General features: G+C 32.3%; 1 protein-coding gene and 1 pseudogene across 1 annotated transcript; one reads left to right on the top strand and one right to left on the bottom strand.

The window, feature by feature from the left end:
• Window positions 1-2,491: 2,491 nt before the first annotated feature.
• Window positions 2,492-13,398, top strand: LOC115883954 (cAMP-dependent protein kinase catalytic subunit beta-like). The gene is made up of 6 exons (XM_030902379.1): window positions 2,492-2,763; window positions 7,664-7,814; window positions 9,320-9,480; window positions 10,045-10,151; window positions 10,218-10,458; window positions 12,758-13,398. The coding sequence occupies exons 1-6, from the start codon at window positions 2,513-2,515 to the stop codon at window positions 13,014-13,016; spliced, it is 1,170 nt and encodes a 389-aa protein (XP_030758239.1). The 5' UTR covers window positions 2,492-2,512; the 3' UTR covers window positions 13,017-13,398.
• Window positions 13,399-21,862: 8,464 nt separating this feature from the next.
• On the bottom strand, window positions 21,863-24,592 carry LOC115883937 (annotated as a pseudogene).
• Between the last annotated feature and the right edge of the window lie 27 nt (window positions 24,593-24,619).

The following is a 24,619-nucleotide window of genomic DNA, read 5'->3' as shown; positions in this document are numbered from 1 at the left end:
GGAAGTAGTTAATTAAGACGTAATTTACCTGTTTAACTACGTGTAGTTTTTCTTCAAAAACTACGTCTTTTCTCGTTCATTAACTACATGAAAACTACGTTAATGAACTATGTATTCATATTATGAATAATTTTCCTTAGTATGAGATGTAATAGAAATAATATGATGTAAATATTATATTTAAAGCCATATATCTTCTGTTTTCTTAAATACATGATGTGTTTTTAAAGCTTCAACTTATTAAAACCTCACCTCAAACCTTTGATATTTCAAAGTTACATACATAAGTTACATAAACTACACCCTCTACATAAACTACATTAACTACATGTAATGTAGTTTATGTAGTTCAGTAATATCAGTATCTACTGATATTCTTTAAAATGAGTGCCGGAACGAATCAGATAGGTAACTCTTTTTTACTTTCGTGAAATAGAAAAGGAAAATAATAAAACAAGTGACAGTTCTTCCTCTTCTTGCAAAAATCATCGCGAAATGTCATAATTGACATAAGTAAAATGTCATCAGTCTTTGACATTTCTAAATATCAGACCAATGCCGTCTCTAATTGAACAGCCTCGGAGCGAGATTTATGACCTCACGCTACTTAGATACCACGGATTAATAAATATGTTGTAGAATACATGGAAAACATAATTATTCCTCGTATTTTTGGTTTGAATTTTAAAAATGATAGTTTACATGAAATATACATAACATACAGTTAATAAATACAATATATATATACCTATTTATAATAATAAATACTTTGGCAAATAAACTATGAACCATACAAATGCACCAAATATTTTACAATATACAAATAATGAATAGGTACATAAGATAATGGGTAAAATGTAAAATATATTTTAGATTTTGGGGTTTGAAAATCGATCTAATTTAACAAAAAACATTCAATATCTACTAATAGTGATGTATTATTATTTGCATTCACAAAATTTATATGTATATTTCGCAAGCATCATATGCTTGTTCGAAAAATTATATTTGCAAATAATACAATATCATAAAAAAAGGCGTCAGCGATGGCTATGAAGATCGCTGTCATTTTATATGTAAAATTATTCTAAAATTTTTGATTTTCTTGGGATTTAGGTTCGGAAAAAACGCTGATTAAGTTTTCATTTGGTTTTTCATTATTTTTTTTGGTTTAAAAAAAATTATAGCTAACGTTTATAGCCTTCATCAGTGTTGTGTCATATGAAAAAAATAGTGTCGAATATATAATCCAAAAAATTACATATACGAGAAATAATTATGTTTTCCATGTATTCTACAACATAATTAATCCGTAGTATCTAACTAGCGTGACGTCATAAATCTCGCTCCGATACTGTTCTATTAGAGACGGCAGTGCAACAGCATGGCCGCAAGTTGCTAACCTAATAAAATTTACACTAGAAAAGCCCGCGGGAACTGTCAAACTCAAAGTTATTCGTTTCACAGACTATACAACTGCTGTAACTCGTTACTGTCTTATTCAAAAAAGCAAATATCTCCAATAAAGATAAAGGTATTAAAATTAATCAAAAAACAAACTATCGAGAAAAGATCTAATAAATAATTTTATCATCTAGGATAAAATTATTTTTAAATGCCATACTTTATTAACACATTCCACAGGGTATTTCAAACTTTCACCAAAATATCAATATTTTGTTTTCCCTCGCATAATTGACAGATGGCCACTTTCATTTTTAATTTGGGAAGAGTTACTAAAAAGTCGAATAATTTAGCTACAAACTACTTAAAAAAATCATCAAAATCGGCCCATTAGAACCAAATCTATTAAACTTTAAAATACCTCAAAATTTTATGCCGGTGAGTGTATAATAAACAAAAAAGAGCAATTTATCAATCACAAGTCCATCCCCGTTTGGACAGTAACCAAATTATACGTAAGAATAATTTTGAACAAAGAAAGACTATAAATAAAATATGAACAAATGTGATATTAATAGAATACTGTAAACGTTGCAAAAACCAAAATATTTTGAGACATGCGGCTGTTACAATTCTCTCAACGGAAATGAAATTTTTCATTTTTGTAAAATTAAAATTTCATATTCATAAAAAATTAATCTAGATTTCTACAAACTTCAGATTAAAGTAACATTTTTAACGCATGCTTTCAGTCTGTCTTATAATTTAATTTCACTAGTGGTAAAATATGCACAGGGTGTCCCATTTTAGGTTGGGTTGTTGGGTTGTATATCCGTATATGCGGTATGCACAAACCAGCCCACTTTTTTGTGAAAGGGAAGATGCTGCAAAAAAGTATTCATAACCCTCTTCATTTCTGAACTGCCGGGCCCAAAAACAAAAAAAATATTTTTCGGAATATCTTCCAAGTATTCGGATAATTTGTATTTGCAAAACGGTATTTTATTCGTCAAAAGTTACCTTTTTCTTTAGACCATTTTTAATTAAATACCCTGTATGTCATTTCTTGTGAAGTATCGGTATGTCAATGTCATTACATTAATTCTACATGTTCATTTATATTTATAATTTTATATTTATTACACTTAAAAAAAGTTATATAAAAGAAGCAATTCGCTCTGTTATAATGGACGAGAAATTACAGAAACATTATGCAGCTTTCGACCAGTATCTGCGCAGACAAAAACGTGAATTCGAAGTGAAAATCAACCAAGAAGTAAAACAAAATTGTACGTTAAACGATTATGAAATTATTAGAATGCTGGGAGCTGGTTCTTTCGGTATGGTCGTACTCTGTAGGTATGTACCTTGAAGTCTAATTTAACTTGAGATAAGTAGAATACAGTAGTATGAACTTTGCATTGCTGAAAAATGCATTAAAGTGACATTCATTACCGTTTTAGAGAAAATAAAAAAAAAACATGAAAATATGGTTGAATTTTTTTGAAGTCCTAAAAAACAAAACGCGTTCTTGTAGTAATATAATTTCGTTTTCATTCTTTTATAGAATGTTAGTTATAGAATTTTAATTAACGTCATATTTTTGGCAGTTTTAATGTTGATTCTCACTATACATTCCATATCAGCTCCCTTCCGTTTACATAAAATATATATTATATCATGTAAATGAATAGGACAATGCACACTATCCGTTTCGTTTCCCTTCCGTTCCATATCCTTTCCTTCCATACATTTTTTTTGACGGACGGACTGAAGTGTATCGGGAACAGCGTTGTCAAGTTCTTACATTCGTACCAGCTCTGTTAAAATTTTGCTGATATTTATTTACTCTTTACTCTAAAAAGTATGGAACTGATACGGAACGGAAGCTTACGTACCGGGTGGCCAACTAAGTAAGTAATGGACGTCGGCTGTATCTCAGACACTACTTATCGTATAACTTTGAGAAAAAAATTCTAATAAGTAAATCGACCAAGAGAAATCGCTGGAAATTATTTTCAAGTCGAAAATTGTCCGCTAGGGGGTGTTTCTCTGATAGCCAATCAGAAAACATCAGAGTTTTTTTCAAAAATATGCAGGTGAACAGGTATTTTATATATTACTATTGTTGTTTATTATATCTATTGTCGAAAAATTTGTATTTTTTTTTATATAGAGTATTTTTCTCTATCTCATAAAATAAAGTGGTGGGGGAAGGTTAAAGTTGATTTTATTAAAATAAAGATAAGGTTTAGATTAGCTAATTTAAACAAACTAGGGCTCGTTGAAAAGAGGTTTTCTTCCTTAATCGTCTCCAGTATAAATTTTGTATCCATAATTTTTTTCGTGGTAGCTAGATGGCGCTGTTTGACACCATCACAGATATTGCGCTTTTGCAGAAAAAAATTAAATAGGGGGCTATATTTCTCTTTGCACAGTTAAATAGAGCACAAAATTTCCAAAAAATCAGTGCAAACCGTAATTTTCTATCTTCTCTCTAACCGGAGATATTAAGAGAACAAATCATGTTAGGCTGCCGTTTAGGATTATATGGTCTAAAAATTATAGTAGTAGGCTAGGAAACAAAAACAGGTAACTTGGTACGTCAAAATATCAAAACGATTAAGTTCAGTTTTCATGCATCCGAATTTCGGGCGTTTTCTTAAAAAAAATGACGTCATAAGTTTTTAAACGGGTTTATGTAACGTTATCGTCCATCAATATAATGTTTACGAATTTCTTGGTTAATTATACGTAGGTAGTTCTAAGATTAGAATGTCCAAAAGTCGGATAATCAATAATTTTATAAACTTTTCTAGGAATTTTGTGCCGCCATATTGCTTTTGACAGAAAACGGCCGAATTTCGTGTGGCTGAAAACTAGGGGTTTATTTTATGTAACGGCATTTAGTTATTAATTCAAGTTCGTTCTTGATTTCACTTGTTTTCGTGTTTTACCTGTTGTTTTTGTTATATATTATTATATTAAAGTTTATGTCGTTTGGGTCACTTTCCAATATGCACTACTGGTCCAAATCTACCCTTGATGCAAGTAGTTCAGTACCAAGACCGTTGGTCGGTAAATGTTTAGGCAGGAATTCTAGGATGGTGAATGATTGGACTTTTTGAATCATCCGAATGAAATAATAACTAACTATCCATAATTAAAAGATTAAACTATCAAACTATCCATAATTTCTAAAAAATCAAACTATCCATAATTTCTAAGAGACGAATTGCCAATTTTGTTAGAGGATCCATAAATTGCATTTGTTGCAATTTCATCAGCATGAGTGTAGTTGATGCAGTTGGTGCAGTTGTGCCGCTTATTTTGCTATGAATGTGTGGGGCTTCTTGGATACCACTTACTTTAGTAGATAGAGACGCTAGAGCGGCATATTTTCCATAGCCAGCTAGGTCATTGGATTTAATATACCTGGATTTTAATTTATGGTGTCGAATCAAGAACGAACATGGATAAATAACAATTAAATGGTATTAAAATGAAATTAAAATGTATGTTTTGATATTTTGACGTAAACAAATTTACCTCTTTTTGTTTCCTAGCCTACTTCCAAACTACTCCAATTTTTAGACCGTATAATCCTAGGCGACAGCCTAATATGATTTATTTTCTTAATATCTCCCGTTAGAGGGAAGATAAAAAGTTGCGGTTTGCGCTAATTTTTTGGAAATTTTGTGCTTTATTTAAGTGTGCAAACAGAAATATAGCCTCCTATTTAATTTTTTTATGTAAAAGCGCAAAATCTGTTATAATGTTAAACAGCGCCCTCTAGCTACCACGAAAAAATATATGGAAACAAAATTTATACTGGAGATCATTAAGGAAGAAAAGCTCTTTTAAACGAGCCCTAGTTTGTTTAAATCGGCTAACCCAAACAAGAGTTGTCCTTATTTTAATAAACGCAAGTTTAACCTTCCCCCACCACTTTATTTTATGTGATAGAGCAAAATACTCTGAATCAGAAAAAATACAAATTTCTCGATGATTACAATAGTCATATTTAAAATACCTGTTCACCTGCATATTTTTGAGAAAAACCCTGTTTTCTGATTAGCTATGGAGAAACTCCCCCTAGCGGACATTTTTCGAACTTAAAAATAATTTCCAGCGATTTCTTTTGGTCGATTTACTTATTAAATTATAATAATGAATTTTTCCCGAAGTTATACGATAAATAATTTCTGTGATACAGCCGGCGTCCATTCTTAGTTGGCCACCCGGTATATCGTCAATACAATAAAAAATACGGAACGGATATGGAATGGAAACGGAAGGTATAGTGAGAATCAACCTTTAAAATGTTAAAAAAACACAAAATTTATCTAGTTAAACGTTACGGAAAGAGTGATAATACAATATAATCAAGGAAAAAACGGCGTCAGTGATGACTATGAAATGAAGATCGCTGTGCTTTTATATGAAAAACTATATGGGGAATGTCATCGATCGTCATTTCCAAGCCAACTGGACGCCGTTTTTTTTCGATCATACGGTAGTTATCGGAAATGTGATACTGTAACAATAACAAAAAATATGATGTTAATCAAAATTAATAATAACCATCTATATGAAATAGAGGTGGAAATTCTAGTTCCTTGGGAGTAACTAGTTCCTTAGTTCTAGTTCCTACAGAGGAATAGTTCCTTAAAGTTTTAATTTACAATAGTTCCCGACTAACATTGACATCCCCCTTGCTTACTAATGCCTTTCGTTGTCAGTCAGAACTATGCATAGTATGATCTGTATAATTTTTATAATGTACGGAGATATAACGAGACGTGTAATTGTGTATGTTAAAAACATATAGGTAAGTTTTATAGCAGATAAAAAAATTAAAAAAAAACTATATCACAAATCAATTGGACAAAAATTTTACGAAAATTGCATTTTTCCTCACTTCAAGCTTTTTGTTTTTGTCTAAAAATTCAGAATATCTACTTCGTTTTACAAGATATTTCTTAATTTTATGGACCTAAAGTGAAACATTCCCATAAAATATTTAAAAAACAAACTAAAAATCAAAAACAGTATCCACGACAATTGTCTGTGGTAATTACGCCGCGCCGGCTGTGGCAATAGACAAGGCCGAATCCATCGTCGTCGCCTTGTATTATATCTCAGATCTGCCGACTGAATAGATTCCCGTGAACGAGTCTTTTAATAGTTCCTCTATGTCCGGATCCGATAACATACGGCTGACACTCCCCACGCCTGCCTAGCATCAATCGCGCTGGCTGATCCATACGTAAACTAGTATTTTATTTAGTTCCTTTAGTAAATGATGGCGATCAGCAGACACCAGTACAACACTCATCTTAACATCAATGGAGAGAACATCGAACGGGTCACAAATTTCACCTATCTTGGCGCCTCCCTAAATGAACTGTGGGATTGCGATGAGGAAGTTAAAAGAAGAATCGGCCGTGCAAAAACAACCTTCTTTAAACTAAAGAATTTACTCCTGCATAGAAATATGCCGCTACATACCAGGATACGGGTAATTCAATCGTATGTGTGGCCTGTGATGTTGTATGGTACTGAGACTTGGTCACTTAAGGTAAAATCAATAAACAGAATTGAGGCTTTCGAAATGTGGACACTTCGCCGATTGCTGCGCATACCCTGGACGGAGCATGCAACAAATGATGAAGTCCTAAGAAGAGCCAGAGTAGACAGACAACTAATGGATACCGTAAAACAACGCAAAGTATCATATCTATGACATATATTAAGGGGACGTCAATACTCCATACCCAGGTTGATACTGCAGCAGGAAGATCGAAGGCCGACGGGGACCGGGTCGAAAACAGCATTCTTGGCTTCGCAACATAAGAAACTGGAGTGGCATACCTGACGCCGCAACAATATTTCGACGAGCCGAAGAGGGCACCCTAGTCATCTTATAGCCATAAAACAGACGAATGATCGCCAACGTGCGGCATAGCACATGGCACCCAAAGAAGAAGTTCCTTTAGGTCCGGATCCGATAACATACGGCATACAGCTGGCACTCCCCACTCCTGCCTAGCATCGATCGCGCTGGCCCGATCCGTTCGTACGTAAACTAGTCTTTTATTTAGTTTAGTTCGTTGCAAACAGCAAGCAAATGTTTTTATGAAGAATGCATTTTTCGCAAAATGTCAATAATAAAAATGTTTTCCTCTTGTAAAGCCAATCCGGGGACTGTATAAAATAAAAAAAAATCTCAATTTTAAGCAAAATCTTTTCATTTTAGGGACAAAAGAAATAACAAAACTTATGCGTTAAAGCTAATGGAGAAAATAAATATAGTGAAAACAAAGCAACTGGTGCACACAGCTGCCGAGATAAAACTAATGAAGAATTTGAATTTTACCTTCATCGTTGATATGCATGGATTTTTCATGGTATAATAATATCTTTTTGTACTAGACAATATTATAATCTATACTAATATATAAAATCCTTAAGTGACTGACATACTGATGTAAGAAGCTCAATTTTGGCATACAGGTTGATTCTAGGGTGTAGAGGTTCGATAAGAGGGGATTTTTCGAAATTCCAGTTCCAAGAGGTTGAAACCACCCCTCAAATATTACAATATTTTTTATTTGAAAAACGGTCAAGTTTCCGAAAAAACGCTTAAACACGTATATTTTATTTTGTTTTTTTTACATATTTTAAGATTTTTTAAAAATGTATACAGGGTGTTTCGAAAAATCTGGTCGTTGATTAATCACGATCCTGCTTAAAGCGCTTGACGTAAAAAGCTGATTTTTGGAAAACAGATTGACTTTAGGGTGTAGTGGTTCGATAAGAAGGGATTTTTCGAAACTCGAATTCTAAGGGGGTGAACCTATCCCTCAAATATTAAAATATTTTTTATTTAAAAACCGGTGAGTTTTTCGGAAAAACTCTTAAACACGTATATTTTATTTTGCTGTTTTACATATTTTAAGATTTTTTATAAATTTATACAGGGTGTTTCATAAAATATGTCCATTGAGTAATCACGATTCTGCTTAAACTGCTTGACGTTTGAAGCTGATTTTTGGCAAACAGATTGACTGTGGGGTGTAGTGGTTCGATAAGGAGGGGTTTCTCGAATCTCAAATTCCAAGAGGGTGAAAACGCCCCTCAAATATTGCAATATTTGTTATTTAAAAAACGGTTGGTCTTTCGGGAAAACGCTTGGCCAAGCATAACTTATTTGATTTTTTACACATTTTGAAGTTTTTAAAAAAAAATCATACAGGGTTTTCCAAAAAGTTGGGTAATTTCTTAACCACGATTCTGCTTAAACTGCTTGACGTGAAAAGCTTATTTTTGGCAAACGGATTTTTCGAAAGTCAAATTCCAACGAGATGAAACTACCTCTCAAATATTACCAAGTTATATAATAATATCGCCATATTGTTTTTTCTCATGCTGACATAATTGTGAGAAAATTTTATCCAGTTTGTATGTTAATGGAAATTCTTGCTTTGCTTTATCATCACGTTTGTTGAAAAATTTTTTGGGTTTTTTTTTAGTTTTTAGTTAAAAAACACAATTTCTTGATAATATGGCAACATAGGTATTAGATTAAATTTACAAGAAAAAAAATTCAGAAAAGATCCAATGGTTCTCAAAATTTTAGCAAAAAATAATTTTTTTTTGGAAATTTTCAAAGTAAAATAACTCCGTTATTTTGGACTTACTTGAAAAACGATAAAAAGGAAATATGTTTCTTTTATCGAGATCTACCACCCCTTAAAATATTTGCACTTATTTCTGGGACACCCTGTATTACATAATTCTTTCCCGTATGAAAACAAATGCAGTCACTACACTTGCTGCTGAAATATTTTGTAACAAATTTCTAATTTTCTAGATAAGACTTTTAACTGCAAGAATAATAATAAATTTCTAGGATAATGTTTATGTAGGTATTTGCATGTCCTTCGCCAATGCAGGAGACATGTTCACCCATCTGCGCGAAATGAAAAAATTCGACGAAACTTTGTCTAAGTTCTACGCAGCCCAAGTCATTTTGGGGTTCGAGTATTTTCATTATTTGGGAGTCGTATACAGGTAAGTCGTATAAATATAAATAAGTATACCCAATACCAAATAAACTTTTATTTACGTCGTCGAGGGTGCGATTATTAAATTCATTGTTGCCAACAATGGACATATTTGGCGCTGGACTGTAGAATGGATAATGAGTGAGAGGGGGGATAATCACCTTAAAGATCTATTGTGTCCCTCTTTCTTGAGTTTATAACTGATCATACAGTCTGTAACTCATCATACATGGGGATTTTCCTGTTGTATGTTCCTGTTAAAAAAATACAACTTTGAATTTTTTTACTTATTTGGGACAGCCTGTACCTTTTGAAAATAATTTTAAATTGTAGGTTTAGTAGTCCTCCAACGATCCCATCACCCACAATTTCCAAAAATCCAATCATATGGATACAATATTCCGTGTCGACCCTGTGGACAACCCTATATGTATAAAACAACTATTCAAAATTATTTATTATGGAATATTTTCTCTGAGTTTCTTAATTTTTTAAAAAATATCGAAATATGACGATAATTAGGACAGTGACGGTAATTGGACTTTTACCATAATTAGATCTGTATTTTCAGAGACCTGAAACCGGAGAACATACTTGTCGATAATCAGGGCTATTTAAAGATAACCGATTTAGGATTTTGTAAGAAAATCGATAATGCCCGGACTTATACTTTATGCGGTAAGTAAATTTCACAATATGTATGCATACGACAGACTTTTTGTTATAATATTTTAAACATTCCAGGCACACCGGAATATCTAGCGCCAGAAATCATTCTAAGTCAAGGTTATAATAAGTCGGTCGATTGGTGGTCGATGGGAGTGTTGATCTTTGAAATGGCCGCCGGATTTGCTCCATTTTACGCCAAGGATCCGATGAGGCTCTACGAAAAGATTGTATCCGGAAAATACTCTTGCCCTGTACATTTTTCGAAGTCTTTGAAGGATCTGCTGTCTAATATGCTGGTAGTAGATAGATCCAAACGGTAAATATAAAAGAGAGATGTGGAGATAGGGGAGACCCGAATACGCGTATAACTAATCTCGAAAAACCTTGAAATTTAAGATAATTTTATTCCTGCTGATCTCTCTTATCTAAAATAATGTCCTAATTTCAGATATACCACCCACCATTTTGGAGGGAACACCCCTTTTATTTTTATCATATTATCGCACCTTCCCATACAGCCACGATACGTACTATGTACGTACCTGGGACGTATTGTTGGGACGAACGTCAGGTCCCTGGTACGTACTATGTACGTACTAGAGACGTACATTTTCCAACTCTTTGTACGTCCCCGGTACGTCCCTGGGATGTGGTAAAGTACGTACTATTACGTCGCATGTACGTACATTCCAGGTACATACATTTTATGTTTTGTTCCGGACCAAAAGTGGATGTAAAATGATTTTCGATCGATAAAATGATCGAAAAATCGTCGTACATTTTTCAACGACGTATTCGACCTAGGAATTTAATTAGAAATAATTCAATGGAAGTCAGCTTAAAATATTTATTAATATAAAAACTCAGGTACAGGGTCATGCCTTATGTCTTGATACTCCCGTGAGTCTGGCTTCGGTCCAGCAACTACACCCTTAGCGCACTCTGTCTTTTATTGGATGTTGATAGATATTTTATTTTTTTTATTCTCGAACTGCTTCTAACTAAAAAATACAAAAAGAAAACTAAGTATTCAAATATCTAATTCTTGCCTCTGCTTTGAAAAAATTGAATGAGCCGATTCTCTCTCTGAAGGATACAGGGGTAGGTGCCCATTGGTTAGGAGTATTTTGTTTTCTTCCCAAATACTCCTATCCCTGTCCCTGCTTTGGTTTTAGAAGCATCAGTATACCACGTTATGGTATGGTCTTTTACATGCTGAGTAATTGTTTCTTCCTTCCAATCTTTTTTATTGCTCAATACTACAATGAGGTGTTTCTCAAAGTTGTAAATTCTTGGTATGTCATCCATCACTGGGAGTTGGAGAAGTGGAATTTCCTTTTTGAGGGTGTTCCAAGCCCCTGACCTGAAAATTCTCCCAGTACTGTTTCCGTCAATGACCATTCTAATTAAGTTATTTTAGTACATGCATATTTTTAAAATTTAATTACTAGCTATTCTTACAGAACGAGTGGTCGACTAAATTAAACTTCTCCCGTGCCGCCTCTTCGAGTGCCTCTCTTAACTGATAAGTTTTTTTGTAAACCTTGTTGTTAACCATACCGCATAAAAAATCTAAAATGGATAGGTCAGGTGATCGAGGAGGCCCATGCAATAATTGGTTCACCTCTTCCTATCCCTGAGTTTGAATAATTATCATATAAATAATTTTTAACATCTCTTTCATTATGGAGTTGGGGGATATCATAATGAAAGTCATGTCTATTGATGCGCCAGTATATAAATTTAACTTTTCTAACATGTCTTGAAAACCATTCTCTAAAAAACGTAAGTAACGTTCACCGGTCAACGTATCCTCGAAAATGTATGGCCAAGAAAAGTTGAACAAATAATACTACACGCTCTTCTTCATTTGAAAAATTCATATTTACAACTTTTGTTCATTTCAATTTACAAAGTTTGGATGCGACAATTTCACATTTCTGAGAGCGACGATTGAACTTGTTTCCATATGGCTAACCAAGTGAAATTGTTTAAAAATGATAAGAATTGGCTATAACTTAATTTAAAATTAATTTTTCGAAAAAAAAACATATTATAGCTTATATCGATGAAAACTTAAAAAATGGCGCTTTTTATGAAGTCATGGCCAAGCATGGTTTCCATTTTCCATTTAATAAAACATATGTTTGTGTCATATGTCAAAAATGACTGGCTTCGGAGAAAAACGGAGGACAAACTCTCATTAAGGATGTGATTATCTACAACTTTTATCTGAACACTTTTTAATAATAATAATAGAATTAGGAACAATTTTTAAAATAGCCGAAATTTGTTTTTTTTTCGAAATATCTAGTAAGCCATGAACTTTTTCAAAAATCTGAAAGGCGCATGTTTATGACCCCACAAAACTGCAATTCTTTCCCCATTTAACCGACTCTCTATCTCCAATAGTTTCTGAGATGCCCATAGAGAACATCGTAGAAAACTCATTTGTAAATAAGTTTAAATAACTAGTTTTTAAGTGTTATATAGTTTCTTGTTGTGTTCGTTAGAGAAAATAAAATTTGTTAAATAAATAGGTCTTATTTATAAATTATCCACATGGAACCCAGTAAAAACGTAGCAATACTTATAATTCAGCGCTAATGTTTTAGGTATGGCCTGTTAAAAAATGGTACAAAAGATATAAAAGGTCACGAGTGGTTCAAGAACGTGGATTTCGATCAAATAATCGGACGAAAAGTGGTTCCGACCTACCAGCCCAAAGTGGACGGTGAAACGGACACAAGATATTTCGACGTGCCTTCGAAAGCTGTCCAGATTAAGAAGTTATCCACCGATCCGTACCAGGCTGAGTTTATTAAAATGTTCTCGGCACAACCTCCAGAGACCGAAAAAGAAACTACAAAATAGTATAAATTATTCTTTTTTGTGTTAAATAAATGTATATTTTGTGTTATAATATGTATATTATGTTTATTTTTTTTTTGGCGAAGAAACGAAGCTGAACTCGAAAAAAATATGGCATCATTTAGTAAAATTAACAAATCAGCAGCTGCGGTACATAGGAAACTTTTGATGGCTTGTTCTTATTACGGAATCTATGCTTAATGCCTTCAGTCTCCCCTATCTTTTTTATAGTAGATAATGATGCTGCAATAGTCGCAAATAAAGTTTTTTTTATTCTTCATGAAACTTATATCCTTCAGTTTTTATCTCCCCACAGATGGCATGTTTTATATTAACTATGTTTTAACTTAACACGTTAGAACCTAGACATACAGGGCGGCGCAGGCACCTCTCATACGCCGCGGAAGCTCCAAAGAGAGCGACAGTTTGTATTGAAATGAAATTTTGTGGGCATATTATTATGTAGGTTAATTCAGAGCACTTTTTAAAAATATAGAGAGTCCTACAGGGTGTCCACAAAAAAAGTTATTTATATTCTCTCTCTCTGTCTTTATTTAAAGAATGCATCCATTTTTCTCAAAGAGATCTGGTTCAAATTAAAAAAGTAGAAAAAAGACTCAAAGTCTCGGTCTCAACGTTTATACAATGTTAAACTGTTACACGTGTTTCGCTCATATACGGGCATCATCAGACCTAACAAGAAAGAACCTAAATAAATAACAAATAATAAAAAGGTCATCATAACTTACAAATACAATTAAAATTATAATAATTGCATTTGTATTGTATTGCAATACATAATAATTGTATTTGTAAGTTATGATGACCTTTTTATTATTTGTTATTTATTTAGGTTCTTTCTTGTTAGGTCTGATGATGCTCGTATATAAGCGAAACACGTGTAACAGTTTAACATTGTATAAATGTTGAGACCGAGACTTTGAATCTTTTTTCTACTTTCTCTGTCTTTATTCCTACAAGAGGAATGTAGTGGTCAGGTGATGTGTGAGGTTTGTCTCCATAATTCCCTGTCTTGTGCTTCATGTACAAGCGTGTGCAGCGGCTTGTGGGTGATTTTTGATAGCTGGTCTATCCATCGGGAGGGCGAGCGGCCTCTTGGTCTTCTTCCCGGAACCTTGCCCTTTATAATGAGTTTTTCCATACAGTCAGTATCCCTCCTCATAACGTGACCGAAATATTTAAGTATACGTGACTGTATAGAAGTTGAGAGGCGTTCTGTGATGTTCAGTTCTTGGATTATGGATTCATTGGTTCGCCGGGCAGTCCAGGGAATTCTGAGCATTCGTCGCCAACAGTACATCTCAGTTGCGTCAATTTTTTTCATTTCTGACTGTCTCATCGTCCAGGACTCGGAGCCATACATTAATATCGGAAATATTAGGCAGTGAACAAGCCTTTTTTTTAAGTGTTTAGATATGTTTTTGTCTCGCCATATCTTTGAGAGTTTTCGCACTGCCACTCTTGTCATTTCACATCTTCTTCTTATTTCCTCTTCTAACGATCCCGTGTTGTTTATAAGTGACCCAAGATATATATATTGACTTACAACCTCAAAACGACCAATGCTCACTACATCAGGTTTGTTGTTGTTTTGCCTGTCGATAATCATAATTTTTGTTTTAGAGGGATTAATTTCAAGTCCAAGTTTCTCGCTATCGTCTTCAACCAATTTTAGAAGCTGCAGTAACTCTTCCTCGTTTCCCGCTAGAAGGACCGTATCGTCTGCAAATCTGAGGTTGGTAATTTTGTGACCATTAATTGTTATCCCCCCTTGCCAATGTTCCAATGCCCTTCTCATGATATATTCAGTATATATATTGAATAACTGAGGAGATAGTATGCACCCCTGCCTAACACCACAGGTGGGCTGGAAGTCTTCCGAAGTAACGCCATTGATGGTAATTCTACTTTTGGTATTTACATAAAGATTCTGAATCAATGAAATCAAATGAAGAGGTACGCCCATTTCTTTAAGAACCATCCATAGTTTTGACCATTTGACTTTGTCAAAAGCTTTTCGATAGTCTATGAAAGAAATATAGAGCGGATTGTTAAATTTTCGGGCCTTTTTGATAATCTGACGGACATTCAAAATTTGTTCACGTGTTCCTCGAACTCTTGTGAATCCTGCTTGCTCTGGAGGGATTTGTGGTTGAATATACGGTTTTAACCTTTCGTTAATGATATGAACAAGAATCTTACTGGCATGTGAAATTAGCGCAATGGTACGAAAGTTGTCGCATTTGGCTGGAGATCCTTTTTTGTGGATGGTTATTATGGAACAATCGGTCCAATCTGATGGCCATTGGTGAGTATGCCATATCATATTACATAACTTGTGCAAGATGTCCACACCAAAATCTCCCGACGCTTGGAGCATTTCGGCCGTGATGTGATCTGGTCCCGGGGCTTTATGATGTTTTAGGTTTTTTATTGCTGCTTCAATTTCCGATTTCAGTATGTCTGGTTCTTCATTAATTATATCACTGTAGAAAGAGCAACTAGGCAACAATAAAAGCTACCTAAATTGGAATTTACCCGGTATAGCCTAATATGTAGTTAAATAAGATTAATTTAAATGATATTACATACATATTTAAAATTCAAATATTATGACATATATGTCAGTTGCCGTCTAAAATGTCATCTTGATAACAAAAAGTTAGTTATTGTCAGAAATTAAAAGTTATAATTAGATATTTTCATAATGGTACAGCGTAATGTTGATATGCAAGTCAAAACAAAAAGTGCCGTTATATTTTTCAGTTTTCGTTGTCAGCCGCGGAAGTTTCAGTGATTTTAGTGTTATCGGATATTTTTATCTGTGAAATAGAAATATGTCGATGTCGATGTCGAAATATTACCTGAGAAAAAAAATAGAGTATTAAGTGTTTTGGTGTATTGTGGTGAATTACTGTTTTATTTTGCTTTTAGTTAAAAAAACATAATTTCTTGATAGTATATGGAAACATAGGTAGATACTACAATAAATTTACATAAAATAAAACCCTCAAAAGATCCAGTAATTCTCAAAATTTATGCAAAAATACAGTACAGGGTGTGTCAGATTTAAGATCCATACCAAAGTTATATTTTTTCTTATGGAACACCCGGTATTTTATTTTATTTTTGAATCCTTGGACGTAAAATAAAACATTTATTATACGGGTTAAATATGTTTACAAGCTTTAGTTTTTGAGATATTTAAAGATATTTAAATATGCATTTTGTAATAAAAATTATTGTCAACACCCTGTACACATTACTTTTCAGAATTTTTGTGGTGACTTTTAAGCAAGAGAAATAAATATCTTTACTAAAAAAATTCGTTGTTTCCTTAAATGTATAGAGGGGTATCCAAAAAATTGCTAATAAAAAATAAAAACTTCGTTATGCAAATGCAAATTTAAATGTTCTTTCAAACTATATTAGGATTGCCTATACCTAACTGGCTCAGATTTTGAATAAAGAATGATTTTTCAATAAAATGGTAAACAATAGGGCTGGTGTCGTCATAGCAATTTTCTAGTAACAGTTAGTAGCCATTTTCAAATTCGAAATTAGTTTATGGACTTTAATTAAATTTATTGCAGTTTACTTTTATATAATTCACCTACAATAGTTTAATAAATAACCTATTTATTATTTTATTTTATCAATAGAACTAGTAGGTAGTAGGTATCTCTATTAGTATTGATTTTTTCTTCTCAATAATCATGACAAAATGGTGAATGGGCCTATTAAAATAATATTGCGAATATATACGCAACTATATGCACCAAATAAAAGTATTTTTTATAATATAATATAGTATGTCATATTATAAATAACAATGTCCTTATATTACAAGGAGCAATATTCTAACTGTTTTTATGTATTTATAATAAAATATACTTTTCTTAATAATCAAGTTTGTAGCCTAATGTAGGGTAGGTGTTCTATTTTCAGTTGAAAACAAATACAGTGGTGGCCAAAAGTATGGAAACTCTTTTTACTTTTTAAAATATCACAGAAAATATTGCTATGCTTGAACTCTCAGGAATATAAATGAACAGCTTATCAGCAAATAAAAGTATTCCAAAAATTACACAGCGAAAAAAATCTGTTTAGCAGTTTTTGTAGGAGAACAATAGATTTCTTGTGGCCAAAAGTATGGAAACCATAAAAAAGTACATTAAAATTATTTAGTTTAAGCTGATAAACGGTACGATTTGCTTCAGATAAATATAAACATCATGCCAAAGTCTAAATATTTCTCTACGGATTTAAAAAATAAAATAGTTGAATTATACAAGAGCGGTTATAAACAAATTCAAATAAGTAAAAATTTAAACATTTTAAAAGGCACTGTTTCGAAAATAATTCGTAAATTTAATAAAACAGGGAACGTTTCAACAGCTTTTAAGTCAGGAAGACCAAGAAAGTTGTGCAACAGGACAATGAAAGTAATGAAGAGAATATCAATGAGAGATCCAAGAAAAACATCCACAGACATTTCTCGAGAAATGGGTGAAAGGGGAATATCGGTGTCTGCACGCACGGTGAGAACAAGGTTGGATGACATGGGACTTTTTGGAAGAGTTGCGGTGAAGAAACCACTAATATCAAAGAAAAATAGGAAGGCCCGCTTTAAATTTGCTCAAGATCATCTCACCTGGTCTTATCAGAAATGGAATACTGTACTGTTTAGCGGCGAAAGCAAGTTTCAGCTGTTTGGTAGTGACGGGAGACGTTATGTCCGAAGACCAAAAGGTACACGGTACAGCCATAAGTACCAGATGCCCACAGTAAAACATGGGGGTGGGAGTATAATGGTATGGGGGTGTTTTTCTCGCTCAGGTGTTGGTCCTCTTGTTAAAATTGATGGGATAATAGACCGTTTCTTGTACAAAGACATATTGGAGAATAATATGCTGCCTCATGCTGATGAAGAAATGCCACTCAGATGGTTGTTCCAGCAAGACAATGATCCCAAGCACAAATCTCGGTTTGTTCAAAATTGGTTAAATAAACATAATGTTCCACTAATGGATTGGCCCTCACAGTCTCCGGATCTTAACCCCATAGAAAATTTTTGGGACCATTTGGATAACAAAATTCGAAGCCATTCTATTTCAAATAAAAATGAATTATGGGAAGTGCTAAAAACTGAATGGGCGGCCATTTCCAGTAAAGATTGTACGAGATTGATCGATTCGATGCCACGAAGATGTAGAGAAGTAATTAATTCAAAGGGATATTCCACTAAATATTAGTAATTTTTATATTATCTTGAATTTTAATAAACATTCTTCTTAAGTTTCCGTACTTTTGACCAAGAAAATATTCATAATTTTTTATATATTTTTTGATAGCTATAATTTTTTATTTAAATGTATTAGGTTTTGTAGGAAATTATTTGTAGGTCACGATTTGGTCACGATTATATAAGTCGTTTTATTTCATATTTTAATTTCTCAGCATAAATGACAAACTAAAAAAGCTTCCATATTTTTGGCCACCACTGTATGTGCTTTTCAGTGTTTTTTTTTGTCAATATATACCGTATGATGGAAAAAACGGCGTCCAGTTGGCTGGGAAATGACGATTGAGGACATTTCCCATATAAATTTACATATAAAATGACAGCGATCTTCATTTCATAGTGATCGCTGACGCTATTTTTTTTTTCGATCATAGTACGGTATATTTTTTATATTATTTATTTTAATATTTCGCACAACACGTAAACGCTTATTATGTATTTTCATAGGCAACAAAATTAAATAGAAATAAAACTCTAATGCTGTAGCTCCATATCATGTTCATAATAAGTTTTTTTAACATTCCATCAAAACTACGGAGGTCTTCAAAAGGCCTTTTAGCCTCCGTAATTAAAATTGTAGAATCAGCTTCAGCAACATTAACAGAGAATTACCCTGTTTAATTCTATATATACATATATATTAATTTTTCTGCTACCTCTATCCTTACACCTAAATTATGTGATTTTTTTAGCATGTATGATTTATAGGTAAACCATATTTTTCCTAATGGAAGGATGGAAGGATATGCAAAATTAAGATATTTTAACATTTATTTTCCAGACAAAGCATAATATAGTATTAAGATTAAGACATAACAAATATTATAAGAAAGATCTTAATATAAATCACAAACTAACTAAGTCTTAATTTGGTCTTGTATAAACATAGGTATAAAACTAATAAGATCAAAACTCAACCTTCACCATATTGTCAAGACTTGGCATTATAGGAAACAAGAAACTACAGTAAATTAAGAAAAGAATATCAAAGTACACGATATTAAATACTGTAATGTATTCTACGACACAAACCATCTCCCTTCTAAAGAGAAAAAGATAAAACAAAGCTTATTTTAGTCTTATCAACACTCTTCGATACAAATATATGTCTAAAATTGCTATTAATCTACTATAATTGATATTTTTAAGAAATTATGATACCCAACATTATAATCAAAGTATATTATACCGTATGATAGAAAAAAAAAACGGCGTCCAGTTGGCTTGGAAATGACCATCAATGACATTTCTCAAATAATTTTGCATATAAAATGACAGCGATGTTCATTTCATAGCCATCGCTTACGACGGTTTTTTTCGATCATACGGTATTAGTAACATTATAGGTAAAATGTTTCCTCTATCTCCCATTGCGACGTGTATTGTTCTATAAGACTCGTCATGATAGTACCATATGATCGAATAAAAACGGCGTCAGCGATGGCTACGAATTGAAGATCGCTGTTATTTTATATGTAAAATTACAGTACGTCTGCTGGATCTGTGTCTATGAAAGGAATGCGGACAAAAAACGTTTAAATAAACAGCAATATATTAAAATTAAATAATTTACTTGCCCGAGATGCTTCATTTAATTTGAAAATGATTGTACTATGGTTGAAAGACTTTTAATTGTGTATATAAACCATTTAGAATATTTTTTTTATGAATAAGCTCTTTAAATTAATATGTAGGTATATTGTAGCCAGGTATTTTTTTAAAATGCATTTTTTAAATTGTAATTCCTTGTATTCTTGATATAACATGATGTTCCTGTTTTATTTGTTGGCATAGTAGGTACACACAGATATGTAATAACTACATAGGTGCTAAATTGTATATTTTATTTATTAAATTAAGTTACTTGGAATTAGTCAGTTAATAAAAACAAAAGTTGTAATGTATTAATATTGCTAAATAAATAAATATATGATGAAATAAGTCAGTGTATAAATGTCGTAGTCTCATAGTGTATTCCGTATTTTCATGAAGAGCCTAGTCACTTCGTGAAGCGTCGGTTAGATTAGCGCATGGTTAGCAGGCTAGTTATGTTATTAGGTTAGTTTTTTTCATTAAGTGACTAGGTGACTAGGCTCTTCATGAAAAGACGGAATACACTATGAGGCTACGACATATACATATTCACAACTCTGTATTTTTGTGCTTTTGAAATAAATTGAGTTCATTATTTATTTATTAATATTTTATTTACAAACCTACCTTATATTAATATACTACTAGTACGAAAGTTTTTAATGTTTATTAAAATGGTATCACACTGAACTGCATGTAAACATGTCAATTTCAAATGTTTTGATGAAAGCCCATGAATCTTTAAACTGCATCGGCAAAACTATTAATAAATCACTAACACAATCACGTAAAAAATCACCATAAACTATTTAATTCGCATTTCTCATCCAGGAACAATTACTGTTTACATTAAATCAAAGGTTGAACTGGTGATACATTTGTTGCTGGAACTTCTATATTTTTTGTACAACAGTTCTAGGGAAGATTTATTTTAGCAGCTTATATTTTTCTTCGGCCGTGTGTGCACTAAAAAGAACCATATAATGAAACAATTTTATAATAACAACTTAGAAATGAATATCTAAAACCGCCATCTGATATAAGCTAACTTCTAACTTACTTTTCAAACTCAAATTTAAGGTTTTGTATTCACAATTTTAGCCACGCACATTGTTCAGTTAGAAAAAACACGTTTCTAAAAGTTAAATCTGGTAAAAATATGCCCAAATATTAACTGAACTCTTTAATTTATAACAAAATAGTAGAAGAAGCTGTGCATTTCTCAATCTGTAGGATATATTTGGTACGGCGATTTTCGAACTTCTTTTAGATCTCTGTTTTAGATCAAGGTCCAACATTTTTGCATTCGATTCTTGGATTCGATTCAACTCCTCCTTTTAGCCTCCAATGAAATATAGAAAGCCTCCTTCCTTTTTATTCTTTATGCAATGTGCTAATTAATATATAGCTAATATCAAACACCAGTTAAAACACAAAGTTAAAGGCTGTGTTAAAGGTTAAGTTTTTTAACATAATCTCTGATAATTTGTTTGAGGTTGTGTATGTTTGGTTGCCTAACTAGTCCGGTTTATTATGGAGCGCATTTCAGGAGATAGCGCTGCTGTATAAAGAGCAAAAAATCATGATACCTAGGTTTTTATAACAATTTTCCTCTGTTTTTGCAAAGCGTCCTTTTTTGAGAAATCAAAGCGTCGCGTGGGTTGGAAATATTTATTTCTCGATTTAATTTCCAATTTGGTGCTTTTATTTCTTTTTTTCAGTAGCGTAAAATGTTGAAACGGTGTAAATTTGAGCGAATGATTTACAGCTCCGAGTTTTTAACTTCAGAAAGACTTCTAAATTGTTCTTAAAACTATGTATGTGTGTGTGTTGGTGTGGAAGCATACAATTATCAATTGGTAAGTCGTAATTTCTATTTAATTTGATACAATATCTCTTTCCATATTATATGACCATATAACTTTGATCGCTAGTGATAAAGAAAATTACTACTAAATAATTTTATTTTGTTACGAGTATAAACATGTAGTTTTAACAATTTTGTTCATTCTACATAATATCTAACACTACACCAGCTTGTGATGCGCCGGTTGCCGATTGGAAATAGAATACAACAAAATAATAAAATTATATATTAATTAAATATGAAAATGTATAAACAAATTATGTTACGGTTTATCGTACAGGGTACGAAGAAGTGTAGGCTCACTTCATAGGCTTTCTGATTTCTCAATAATACAATTTTTGACCCTCTGAGTGTTTTTTGTAAGCTTAATTTTGTTACATGTCAATTGAAATTATTCATTTGACTTAAATCTAATTTCTTCATCGCTGTATACTGTTATTCTTCCGTCAACTTCTTGAAATACTGGCGACTTAGACTGTAGATATTTCATAAAAACCTCGACATCAACTTGACCTATCGCTAAATTTTCTATGTTCTCTGATATGGCTGTATAACCATCACCACCTATTTAAAAAAAATCATTAAAAATATTCTATGGAAATTGAAAAAAACTTTATATTATTTAGTTGTGCTCTAGAACTTTGATATTTTATTGTGCTTATATACAGGGTGGTCCGAACTATATTCGGGAAACTTTGGCAGCATATTTTATGGATAAATATAAGTAAAAAAGTTTAAATAAAATAATGTTCTAAAATGCTTATTATTGGAGATACAGGGTGTAAAAGTTTAATTGTTACCTGGATTTTTTCCAAATTATGGTCGATATTTGGATGAAAATTGGTGTTGTAGGTATTCTTTGACATGAGAAATTTGATTTTGATGTCAGTATGACTCCTACTTGTAGGGTGCGTCATCTACACGTTTTTTAACTGTCTTAAACAGTTATAACTTTTCGTCCGTATCTGTATGAAACTAACTAAGTGAAAAAATACATATTTTCATCTTTTCTACGTAAAAAAGATATTTTCTCAAACATTGAACATGTTGACTAGATAGTTATTAGACTGAAATCATAAATTTGAAATGTTTTTGTGTCACAGATTCAACAGAAACCAGATAAAACTAGAATTAAAAAAAAAGTTCCCAAATTTTATCATCTTAGTCAATTCTAGCCTAGAAGAATGAAATGTTTATTTCTTGTCAATGATGACCTGTATTAATAACTTACATTCCAAATATCTTGAAAACGGTTATTCGTAGCTAAAATAAAAAAATTATAAGTCTGAAATCAGAAATTTGAGTACTAGTTACTACAATCAAGAGGTTCTTTTTTAGGTAAGAGATGCATATTTTTTTACTCAGTAGTTTTATACAGGTACGGATAAAAAGTTATTACTCTTCAAACCATTTAAGAATATGTAATTAGCGCCCCCTACACATATTGACATCGAAATCAAATTTCTTATGTCAAAAAATGTATGGTTTTCATCGAAATATCGACTATAGTTCAGAAATTATTTGGAAAAAAACGAAATAAAATTAAACTTCTACACCCTGTATCTCAGAAACTAAACATTTTAGGACATAACTTTCTATACGAACTTTTTTACTTATTTTTATCTGCACAATATGCTGCCGAATACAATTTAGATCGCCCTGTATTTTTCTTGTAAAGAATAACTTAGCAATTATTGATTAATTTGATTGGCAGAATTTTTTATTTTATAAACAGCTCAAAAAAAAAACAAATTATTGAAGGTTTAATGAAATATCATAGTAATTTTATACAAGGTGTCCCAGTATTCTGTGGTCATACATCTAACACCTATTTTAGAGTGAAAATAAGTTAATTGAACACTATTTATCTCTATACAAAAGTTTGAACAATTTAAAAAATACAAAAACTAACTTTTTAATATATTTTAATAAGCTAAATTTCAGTTTAAATGAAATGTATCATTACCTCCAGCTACCTCAGAATTTACAGCAACATTGTATGTTTCTTCTAAATCTAAATCCTCGTATTCTGGTACTAGACATTTTTGACAGCACACTTTTATACTTTGCACCCTTTCACCAGTGTTAGATTATAAACAACTTGTGCACTTATGATAAAATAAAAAGTAGTGAAAATAGCATTATGTTAGGGTTTAACTACAACAAAAACTAAAATAAATATCAAATACTATAATGCTTTTCAATAGGAACCTTTTTATCGGAAAAGTTTTTCTCGATAGCTTCGATTTGAGAATCACGGTCCATATAAAGTGTTTCACTATTGAATGACTTCTTAATACTAAATCCAACCTTTGCCTCAACTTTGTCCGTAGTTTGAGGCTGAAACCTGGTCTGTTCCGTCGAAATATATTCAGTTCTATGCAACCAGGACACAGATTTCGCATGGTGCTGGGATCTTTTTGAATCCTGTGGCGTCAGGATGTCTTCTTCAAGTAATTTCTCATCCGCAGGGTCTAAGGTAGCCCCGTGATCGACGGCATATCTATCTTTATTAATTAAGTCGATACTAACGCCTAGATCATGTTCTGTTAACACCTCATAGCGGTAGCGGTAGTTTCTTTCTAAAGATGTAGGATTGTCCTGAATAAACCTGGACGCCTCAAACGGGTAGGAAATAAATTTTAGATCGTAGGGTCTATCCGGAAGAGTGTTACAGTACTTTACTGTGCATATTAAATCCGACCTAAAAAGAATATAAATATTTAAAAATATGGAATACGAATAAATGCCTGTATTTAGTGCCACAAAGTTAAAGGTTAAGTTTTTTAACATAATTTGTTTGAGGTTGTGTATGTTTGG

This window comes from Sitophilus oryzae, unplaced genomic scaffold (assembly GCF_002938485.1).
Source record: "Sitophilus oryzae breed Bouriz unplaced genomic scaffold, Soryzae_2.0 scaffold_2006_pilon_pilon, whole genome shotgun sequence".
NCBI classification, from domain to species: domain Eukaryota; kingdom Metazoa; phylum Arthropoda; class Insecta; order Coleoptera; family Curculionidae; genus Sitophilus; species Sitophilus oryzae.
The sequence above is the reverse complement of the archived record's forward strand: the minus strand, read 5'-3'. Positions and strand labels throughout refer to the sequence as shown.

Bases quoted from the DNA above. Each gene is read 5' to 3' on its own strand.
- LOC115883954 (XM_030902379.1), top strand. From the start codon at position 2,513: ATGTTCATTTATATTTATAATTTTATATTTATTACACTTAAAAAAAGT. The intron at 9,481-10,044 runs GTAAGTCGTATA...CTGTATTTTCAG, and splicing joins TATTTGGGAGTCGTATACAG to AGACCTGAAACCGGAGAACA. The intron at 10,152-10,217 runs GTAAGTAAATTT...TAAACATTCCAG, and splicing joins CCGGACTTATACTTTATGCG to GCACACCGGAATATCTAGCG.